The sequence below is a fragment of the Austrofundulus limnaeus genome, unplaced genomic scaffold (genome assembly GCF_001266775.1).
Source record: "Austrofundulus limnaeus strain Quisiro unplaced genomic scaffold, Austrofundulus_limnaeus-1.0 Scaffold1771, whole genome shotgun sequence".
Lineage (NCBI taxonomy): Eukaryota > Metazoa > Chordata > Actinopteri > Cyprinodontiformes > Rivulidae > Austrofundulus > Austrofundulus limnaeus.
Window position 1 is genome coordinate 20,607 of NW_013954173.1, and position 10,713 is coordinate 31,319.

Sequence of the window (10,713 nt, forward strand, 5' to 3'; positions counted from 1 at the left end):
CACACACACACACACACACACACACACACACACACACACACACACATTATTTGTATTTTTTACATGAAAGGCAGTTGTCTTTGTTCTCACTTCACTGTTGTCTCATTCATCACGTCCTCTCTATCTTCCTCTATTGTCTTTTTGTCCTTTCAATTGTTTCTCTCTTTTTTTGTCTTTCCCCATTTGTGTCAGTCAGTGCAAACATATTTTCTAAGAAAACAGACAGATTCAGAAGGCGACAGTGTTCAGAGAAGGACCGAGTGTGTTTCTGTTCATGTCTGAAGTAAACCCGGAGCCAGATTGGCTGCCAGTTGGTGTGTCCTCAGATCTGCAGCAGGGCTCACTTTGTCTTCTTACTGAATCTTCATTACACCATTAAACCACTAATGGAGTTTTATTTTTGAAATATTCAACCATCTAATGGACAAACCTGAGAGATGCATGAGAAGGTTTTGGAAATCCTGATGATGTGAGGACTTGGCAGAACATAAAMCAGAGATATAAAGTTTCATTTTATTTTGAAGGGTCAAATAACTCACTAGCTGCTTTTAGAGTCAAACTCAAAGGAAATTGGTGATCTTTTAAGATGAAAATGTGCAAATTTTACAGCTCCACATTTTGAAGAACTGCTGTTTCAGTCATAATACCTTAAAGCTGAGATTAGTTTAGACATTTTTATTTCCTYGCTCAGGTGTAAACAAATTATTTGTTACAGCAGCTTGTTTTATATGTTAAATATATTTTATGACAATTTGTCTTTAAGTGGGTTTTTGGTTTGGTCTTATAGCAACAATCAAATTGATTAATCAGGTGATTTTATTGGTTGGTGTTGGAAATACCGTCTTAAAAACTGAACTGGTCACTGCTCCACAAAGTAAAACAAACAGTTTAGCTTCATAAGACACTTAAAAAACAAATAAATTAGTGTCTAAACTGCTGATTTCTAAATGTTCCCTTATGATACTTTATCTGTGGAATAATCTATAAAAAACTATTAAAGGTACTATGAATCAACTTTGTATTAATCTAAACTAAAAACAAATATATACAATATGTTGAAAACTGTGAAGTTCAAAGAAAACCAAAATCTGTCACTCCCTGACAGTCAAACTAACTAGAGACAGATCTAAACAGACTGAAAACCTGCTGCCTACATTACCCACAATGCCACCTGACTGTTCAGACACAGCTTCAAGCTCATTTTCACTTGTTGCTATACTTCAGCAAAAATAAAAACAAACAACAACAACTCTCCTCTTTGCTTTGGACTTTATTCATAAACTTCATTTACCAATTCTTAGTGYATTCCCGGCCTATAAGTTCAGTAAAACCTGCGATGGACGCCTGTCAGATGTTTTGTTTGGATGTTGGATGGAGACAAAAAAAGGCCTCTTGGGAGTGAGGCGAGACAAAAACGCAGTCAGCCCGGACGTCTGTCGTGTCCACACAGAGACAGTTTAAAGGCGTAAGGCTGTCCAGTTCTCTCTCGGGTGGGCGTCAAATTGTTTTGCACGCACTCTTGAGTCGTTTCTCTCTCTTCTTTTTTTTTTTTTGAACTCCTCGCAGAGAAGAGAGTCAATAGAAATACCAATAAATACAAACACAGTCACAAAGCAGCTCCATGAAGGAGCTGTTAGTAAAATTCTCATTTCTATCTTTTTGTCTTTGTTGATAAAGTAATTCAGTAAAGCTTTTTACGACCATAAAACTTTCCATTTCTCGTATTTTTTTGTACATTTGCTTATGTATTCACAAAAACTACTTTGACATTTGACAAACATTTAGCTTAAATGACATCAAAGTAAARAAAAAAGAAAAAGAAAGGGACAGCCATTGATTTGTACGTCTTTTTCTTTTTTCTTTTCTTGTTTTTTTTGTTGTGCTTTTTGTTTGTTTTCAAAGCTACATCCATGAAGAAATCTGCACAAACGGAGCGTGTTGTTGGAATATGCTTACAGCAACAAGCCTCAGAGTCATTAATCTACAGACCTGATTGGTTTAATGTGAAGCTAGTTATCCTCTGACTGCTGCAGCCTCTTTTATGATAATGAGTTAGCACAGCAGGACAAAAACAAGATGGCAAACCGGCGCCTCGGAGAGAGGAGACCGTGAGGAGGAGGAGACCGATCCCTCGAGAGACCCGTGGGTGACGAGACTCGGCCCCTGGCAGCCATGGAGACGGGCCTGCTGGTGCCTCTCCTCGCTGCTGATCTACCTCCTCTGGGAAACCAGGAGACACAAAAACAGAGCAGAGAGACGCAAAGAGTCTTYGCCTTGACTGAACTAAAACCTGTGTCAGAAGAGTCAAAGCGGAGGGCAGGACAAGAGCTTTTGACTCAGAACTTCTGATCATTTCTGTCACTTTTTTTTCTTTTTTTTCTACAGTATTTGCTATCCAATCCTTTATGTTTAGGACACTGATATTTCAGTACTAATTCCCCAGCTTACAGAAGTAGAAAAAGGTCATTCTCTGTTTAGAGAGAAGTATCACTCAGTATSAAAACAAAAAGAGATCCCAGCAGCCAGGCTCCTAAAAAAAGACTCCACACCCATGTAGCAACAGCTATGAAGATAAATTAGCTTTAAATCTTCCTGCATCTCCTCTAACACAGTAGAGCTTTACTGGGGCTGATTATGGCCTACTTCTCCTTCCCCTGCAGCCTCCATGTATCACGCCGGTCTCTCCAACTCATGGTGCCGTCTCTCCAGAGTGCCACTGACACACTTAGGTCCTCGTCTACCTCCTAACAGGTCAAAGAAATAAATTGGGAAGGGCTTTTTTTCCCCCGTGGCATTTTTTTTCTGATTTGATTTTCAAATTCCATCTTTAACCAAAGTAGGCGGTGAGCCTAAGAAAGGTACCTCGTCTACTGTTGTGATTACAGTCGCCACCTTCTGTGTTTACAAAGCTGAGGGTAGCTAGAATAGAGGGTACGAGCCAACGTTTTAGTGGCAGCATGCCATGACAGAAAGCAGTAGAGCAGATATAATCCCTGTCCCGAACATATGAAGGAACTCTCCGGAGCCACACGTCTCATGCAGGAGGTGGGCTCGCACAGGAGGAATAAGGAGCCGGGTTTCATTATGACATTAAAGACGAAGGGAAATTGAGGTCATGCTTTCACATTCTACCCATCCAACCTCCTGCAGAACAGAACAGGCAGATTTCAACCTGCAGAGAAGCTATTAGAAAAACGATATTCGCATCACCAAAATGATTCAGCTTCACAAGTCACAAGAGAAGCAGCGGCAGAGTTTGACAGCTGGTAATGGATATAAACAAACCATTCTGTCAGTAGTAATGTCGCTAGATTTTTTTAAATTTTATTTATTTTTTTGTCAAGCATGGATGCTTTCTCTATCCACATGATAAAATGTAAGCAGGAGAAATTTCAGATAGCTCTCCCCGGTTAAAGCACAGTAAAGCTGAGTGCTCCATCGTTGTGGTTTGGACAGATTGTGATTGGTTTCCCTGCACTAACGCTGTTCAGAGTCTTCCTCGGTGTCCAAATGTAGCCTGGGAAGCTTAAGCATTAACGGTAAAAGGTTGGACCTTCTTCAGGGAAAGTGTTTCTCGCCACAAAACTTTAGAGTGGCTCTCCATCCAGCCACCGACAGTTGATAGACCTCACGTGTCATTTGTTTTGTTTTTTTGTTTTTATTTTCTCGTCGTGACATCAGTAAAAGGAGAGCCGAGCGGGTCGGCAGGAGGGAGGAGCCTCGACGTTCTCGTCAACATCAACACAACACCGGGAGGGGCTTCGGACGACAGCTTCAAGACACTTATTTCCACAACAACACAYCCAATAATGACAGGAACTGCTTGAGAATTTTGCGTCTTTGCTGCTTACACTCTATAAACAAATCGGTTGTTTACCTCYGAGTGTAACAGCGAATGAAAAACCTTAAATAAGAATTAAAAACACTTGATTTAGCCCTTGAATTKAAAGAACAGTCTAGAAACTGAGAAACATGGCATCCGGGATGGAGAGGTTTGACAGAAATAATAAATTAAGCACAGAAGCAGGTTTTGTTTCTCTCTTTCTGATGGTGTTTTTTTTTCCTGCCAGTCTGTCCAGAGTCTGGATAAAGGGGCCTGAGTGAGCCCTGTTTTCTTAGGATTTACAATCAAATTGGGTTGTGGTCTTGATATGTGTCTCACACACCCCATTCACTGTGGCTTGCTTTAACTTTAAAACGCACACACACACAAACACCCCTGGCCTCCTGCCGGTGTGGCCGAGCTTCCCGACCGGAAAATATTCTCCTGGAGAGTTTGAAAAAAGACGGAGAGAAAGAAGGCAGAGAGAAATAAGAGAGCGAGATACTAAACGTAGCTTCTGCTCTAAAACATTTAGTAAATCACGCACAAGTCCGTTGTTCGTTCGAATGTTTCGAAGCTCCGTTTTCACTCCAGCACAATGACGGTTTCTATGAGTATAATACAGCATCGTCTTGGTTTTTATGGTTTAACTAAGAGACAGGAGCTGCGGCACCTGAGGGAGAAATCAAAAGAGAGAAAGAAAGGAGGAAGAGGAAGTAGCTGACAGTTTTTGATATGTGCCTCGCTTGTGTGTCACCAGGTGGGTGGTTGTCTCTCTTCTKTCTGTGCTGCTGTCTGGAGTCAAACGAGGAGGAGAGGAGCCAGAGAAAGGGAGCGGGTCGGAGTAGGGTTGTTCCGGGGGTCAAAGGTGGGAGGGGTCAGGAGGTTGTGAAGGGTCAGCCCTGGGTCTCCTTGCCGCTCTCTCGATCCCGCTGACCACTCTTGCTCATCTTCATCTCTGTCAGCTGGATGTATCGCAGCACGTTGGTGTCTGTGACGAAGATGAGGAAACAGAAATGAGCAGGACCGTCTCCATCATCTTTATGCAGTTAAACGTCTGCTGTCCTTTTTCAACTTTACTTTACAAAATACTCAAGTGTTTTCATTTGTTACTCAATAAAGCCCTACAACTTTCCCAATGCAACATGACATTATGATTTAAAATACTGCCTCAACAAGACAAATTGCACAAAATGTCCTGAAAAAGATGACTGTCTTGATAGATGAATTACTGAAGTAGCACAACAATTCTCATCATTATTTCCWTATCAAACTATATCTTATTTTCAACACCGATAATGAGTCAAGTCAGAGTCATGTCTATTTAAACAAAAGCCCCTGACTGATTTTTCACCTGTGGGTTCGCGGTTCTTGGCGTCACGCAGGTAGCGTAACGCACATTCGTAATCACCCAGGTGATAGAAGGCGATGCCGGCTCGATACATGGCCTTGAAGTGGTCTCTCTGGTGGCTCAGCACCTTCAGACAGTACTCCTTCACTCGCTCGTAGTTTACCAACTCGGACTGTAAGAGGCAAGCTGCAGGAGGAAGACAAGAAGCAAATAAATCCTTTGTTAAAAAGTTAAACATAAACACAACTGACGGAAGGTGCAGACAACAGGTTCATCTTGTTTTAAAAAAGGATTCGTGATATTCTGCTGACATCTCACTCTGTGCCTTTAATAGAGCTACAGTGAAATTTAGCCCTCACCGTACATCCTCCTTGTAGCAGTGAGCAGACTATAAATAGTCAGGTCTAAAGTCGCACACTGTTGAGAAAAGACAAAAACATTATGCAMGAATTTTGAGCCCTTGGGCAGAAGACTGGTGTTTCTTTTAATGAAAGAATTTTCTAAGCTTGTCAGTAGAACGGGTGAAACAGCGGCCACAAAACAACGAGAGGAGAGAGGGCGACTATCAGAGAACAGATAATATTGGAACATACAGATATAAGGTGTGCATTGCACTGTAGATATTGATCTTGCGTGTTGCACAAGCAATTGTCAGCAGTTCTTAGACCAGCTCAGGTCAGAATAACTTCATTAGCAACGACACACAAGCAAAATTACACACACGTACACACAGCTTTTAGTCCATCAAAGCTTTTAAACGCTGGCTGATGGCTCAGATATCTGATCACTTACTGGTTTCTCTGCTGATCACAACCCTTACAAGCTTTTACCCCCTCTATGCCAGTTAGRAGACATCAAAACAATTTCCCTCTATCGCTCCTTGTCCCTCCACACAACAATCTTYCACAGTAATTCAACCCGTCCTTATCTTTTTTTTATTATCTTTTTTGCCCGTYCAACTCTGCCCTTGATTCAGGCTTTTCTGTGATTAATGTGAGCGTTAGCTGAGAGGCAGGGTGAGTCAGGGGTGAGAGGCAGAGAGAGGAGAAGCGGGGATGAAGGAGGTGTTTGTGTGGGAGGCTCGGGTTAAAGCAGGGAGAGGAGGTGACACTTGTGGAGGCAACAAAGAGGACGACAAAGAATGTGGAATGTGAGGAGCACATCGTCACAGGAGGAGAAGAGTCGAGTCTTTTATCAATTGTAATTGTAATCTTAATGCAAAACCATTAACAAGGCAGCTTTAAAACACTAAATACTTAATTGTGAACATAAATTCAGTATCATTTACTGTAAGTTAGCTAATATCTCTTTGRGAATACCCTAGTTGGTGCTCATACCACTTTATGGGTGTGAAAGTCTAAAGAAAAAACTTTGAAAGACCTTCAGAAAACCTGAACAAATATTGATCAAGACCACGAAAGGCAAAATATTGTACAAAGAAAAAAGGGATGATTTAATACTTTTGCACAGCTTTGTTTCTGACACCAAATATATTTGATTGAAACAACTGCATAAGTACTTAATGACAACACAAACAATAAATTTGTGCTACTTTACCTTTTTAATGACTATTAATGTTTTTTTTGTAACATATCTAATATAAATCTGGTCTGGTATTGACCATCTAAGGATATACCAATGCATGAATGCTTGTTCAAATTCAAACACTGTTTAATAATAAATGAAAAAAAAAACCTGACAGCCTCTTATCTTCCGTGAGGCCCATGACTCAGCACAGAGGCCAACAGGAAGGTCAAAGCTGTTTCCCCTCTTTAGTGAGCAGAAGTCAGATCAGTCTATTACAGCATGATTCACCTCGCACGCCTTCTGCCTCTAACACACACCTTTCCACACACACACTCATCTCTCCTTCCATTTGTTTTTACAACTGGACTCCTCTCGTTCCTGCACGCCCATCCATCCATCACCACCCCTCCAGCAGTGAGCGGGAGCTGAGCTTTCAGAGGATTCAGTTACAATCCATAATGGTTTAATGGCTGACTTTGAGGATTCACTGACGCACCAACATGGAGCATACAACAGCTACAAAATAACACAAACACAGCATGACTCAGGTGAAACAACTACCAGTGTAAACACGGGTTACAGGGTAAAATACATATTTGTAAACTGGACACAAATATACTCCAATAAACTAGCAGATGACTTAAGATGATTCTGGATTTWAAAAAAATGTGAGGGTACAAACACTGTGAACACAAGTGATGACTGGCCAGCCGCACCCAGTCGGCCCATTAGGCAGATGGATGGAATACCAGTGGAAATGTAGAGTGTGGTGAGATGCATTAAGGGGGTGATAATGACGAGATCATCAGAGCAGGCTTGTCAGGAATGCAGAAACAGGYCCAATAAAAATATCAGAGTGATTTCACTGGAGCCACACTGTCCTTCACTAAAGGACACGAGTCTGTCCTGTCTTTTATGGGGGGGGGGGGGGGGCAACGTCTCTACTCTTGACCTGCAATAAACTGCTGCACATAACTGCTGCAGTCTGTATGACCAAATCTGGCTCATATTGAATATTGTGCACTGGCTCTTTCAAACAGAGTAGTTTAGCAACCAAAAGAAACATACATTTAAATAAACTGTAACAACAAAATCAGCACATTACGTAGTTTTTTTGTATAGTATATAAAGTCATTACAAAGTCTCTGGGCAGTTTACACATTTGTATCACTTGGATCAATCACACATTTAGGAAAAAAAGAAAGTAATGAAGCCAGCAATGTGCTGAGACACTAAACCCTCAAGTTCCAACTTATAGCAAAAATAAATTTGGACACTTGTGTTTGGTAAATTACAGTATTTCTTTCTTGTAACAATGATTCTTAGAAATAAATCTTATACCGTTGGAAAGCCTGTTAATTTCCCTTTTTAAGTGGTGCCACATTTGTAAGGAACATGCATTTGTGGGATGAGCAGAGCTAAGTGTGTGAGTTGCAAACACAGAAAATTTGCCAAATCACTTGATTTTGCTGTTAGTATTGTTTTGAGCTTGTGGTACTCCCAGGTGCAGCCAAACAGGATGCTGCCAAGCCTGGTATGAGATTTATTAACAAGAAGCATTGTTACAACAAATAAATAATCTACCAATCACACATTTCCTTACTTTTTGTAAGTATATTTCAATTGACTAAATGTGCTGCAGGAGCCACAAAATGAAGTCCAAATCAACAAAAACCTACACAAAAAGTAWCAAACTCCAAAGTGGTTGGTTGGCTTGTGTTGTATGATTTGGTTTGTTTATGTTTTGTGGTCCTTGGTTTTATAGTTACTTGTGTTTTCCAATGTTCCTCTGTGCTGTCATTTTACTCTTCATTCACTCAGCTGGCCACGCCCCCTCCCTCCTGTTCCCTGTTGGCATTCAGCTCAGGTGTGTCCTGTTACTCATCAGCCCTGTTCTGTAGTTAATCTGTTCTTCTTCACTCTTCAGCAGTGCATTATTGACTCTTATGCCAGTCAGGTCACCCCACCTTATGTTCTTGTGCTCTTTGTGTGTGATTCCTTTGAGTTTAGTAAGTTTTGCCCGTCGTCAGCTTTATTTTTTTTAATGAATAATTTTATTAAAAGCTTCTCATATCTGTCTGTATTCTGGGTCCAGTCCTCCCGCCACCATGATGAGTTATGGCTCCTRCAACTGTGGTTCTGGTTTCTCTTTGTTGCGTCACGTTTTCAAGAAAAACCTAAATTCCCTCGACCTTTCATTCATATCAGTGGAAGATTAAGTGAATGGAGAGGTGAACAAAAGGTTATTACAGAACAAAATAATGTAGCTACATTTAGAACAAGAAAGTTACTGAACTGTGCAATTAAAAAAATCTTTTAACTCTAAACTTAACAAGCAAGGCACGAAAAAAAAACAAGTTAACTGAGCTGAAGTAAAGACGTGACTTTTCATTACAGTTAATTTCTCTACAACATCAGAACAGTCAGGGTTGGGTGATCTTTCACTTGATCTGAAGTTCTTACGCCTTTATTCTATTAGAAATAAATTTAGGATAAGAGGGTTTAAATGATGAGGCTGCACAAAGGAAACAAGTGATGCAGACAGGACAGATTTATCTTAATGAGGTTCTTCAAGTGACGACAGGAACAATAAAAAGGAGCTGAGGCTGCAGCGCTTTAGTCTCACTGCCAGGGGTGTTATACTGTATATTTTTATCTTTCTGCTCGATTCGAATGGGGGCAGATTGGGGAACATGGTGTGTATAAAATTAGAGAAATGGGAAACTTGTGTAACATTTGCAAAGACAGAAAATCCAAAAATCAAAGCAGCTGTGAGGTGTTTCCAGTGTTTAAAGTGTCAAGCCTTAAAAAGTCTGAAGTTAAGCTTTCGTTTAGCTGATCTAACACCAAAATCTGAGAGAACTAAAAAAGTAAAAGTGAGAGATAAAGCGGAACAGAGGTGATAAAGTCTCAGAAGTAAAAAAGAAAAAAACTGTTCACTTTCTGTCTGGAGTAAAAGTACATGCTTTAGCCTATTTGTTCATTGATTTCCTATTTGTCAGCCTTTTTTTAAACAATGTCTCTCCCTCTGGACTCATGTCCTTCCCTCTGCCTGAGTGTCTCCTCTCCTGTCACTCTTCATCATCGAGCTGGCTAATTTAAAGCCACTGGTGGCTCTGGTGATTAGTCTGCTGCCTATCACCTCGTAATTAGTTCTGCAGGAAGATAATGGCAGATGGAAAGACCGGTACTCTCACACATACARTCACGTTTCTGTCATGTCTCCCTGAACGCATCCTTGCTCTCTTCAACACAAAGTTCTCATCTCATCTTTTTCTCTCTTGTCTGCTTAGAATCTTTCAGTTCCTTCTCAAACTTTTACAGCTGCTGAATAAATTCCTCTACGGATTATAAATTGCTCAAATCATTTTGTACATTGTCTTATTTAGTGTTCTCATTTGTCTCATGTGGCGCTCTAAAGTTTAATAAGTTCTGGGACTTATAAAGCCATATTCATCTTATTTTCCTTTTTTATACTGTAGTAAGCTGTCAGACTCGCAATGCAAGACAAGACGAGTGCTTGACAAGTCAAGAGGAACTCGTACATCCCTCAAAATGTGACAYTTAAAATTAAGCCTTTTACTTATTAAAAAATGACTCAGTTATTTATAACACACACTCTATAGTTTGCTCCAGTTTTACTTTTTTTGACCTTAGTGGTTGGTTCTGACCACCGCAGACCAGAAGGTCAACATCAGCATTAACAACAGATCACACACTCCGTTATGTTTTAATAAGAACCAAAAARATCACATTTACTCTCCTTAAATGTTTGCCCAAGTCCAACTTTCAAAACCACCAGTTTGGGAATAAAAAACATAATTATTTTGTATAGAATACAACCTAGCATGTAAGGAGGACATGCTCTTTGATTTGGTGTTTGACATTATGCTCTGGTCATGGCTGATGACTGTTTTTCTTAAACTGAAAAAAAAAAAGTGAAATGCTGATTGATTTGTTAATCTCACATTATTTGTTGTGTCCTTCTGGTGCCCTCATAACAAAAGTCTTT

At 40.3% G+C, this 10,713-nt stretch overlaps 1 protein-coding gene across 1 annotated transcript; it reads right to left on the reverse strand.

The window, feature by feature from the left end:
- Positions 1-4,605: 4,605 nt before the first annotated feature.
- On the reverse strand, positions 4,606-5,431 carry ttc9b (tetratricopeptide repeat domain 9B). Its single transcript, XM_014033567.1, has 2 exons — positions 5,178-5,431; positions 4,606-4,814 (listed from the first exon to the last, which is right to left on the reverse strand). Exons 1-2 carry the CDS (start codon positions 5,410-5,412, stop codon positions 4,720-4,722), a joined length of 330 nt encoding a protein of 109 aa, XP_013889021.1. The 5' UTR covers positions 5,413-5,431; the 3' UTR covers positions 4,606-4,719.
- Positions 5,432-10,713: the final 5,282 nt, after the last annotated feature.

Coding starts and splice junctions, on each gene's coding strand:
- ttc9b (XM_014033567.1), bottom strand. CDS start 5,412: ATGTTTAACTTTTTAACAAAGGATTTATTTGCTTCTTGTCTTCCTCCT. Junction 4,815..5,177: donor CAAGAACCGCGAACCCACAG/GTGAAAAATCAG, acceptor TCTTCGTCACAG/ACACCAACGTGCTGCGATAC.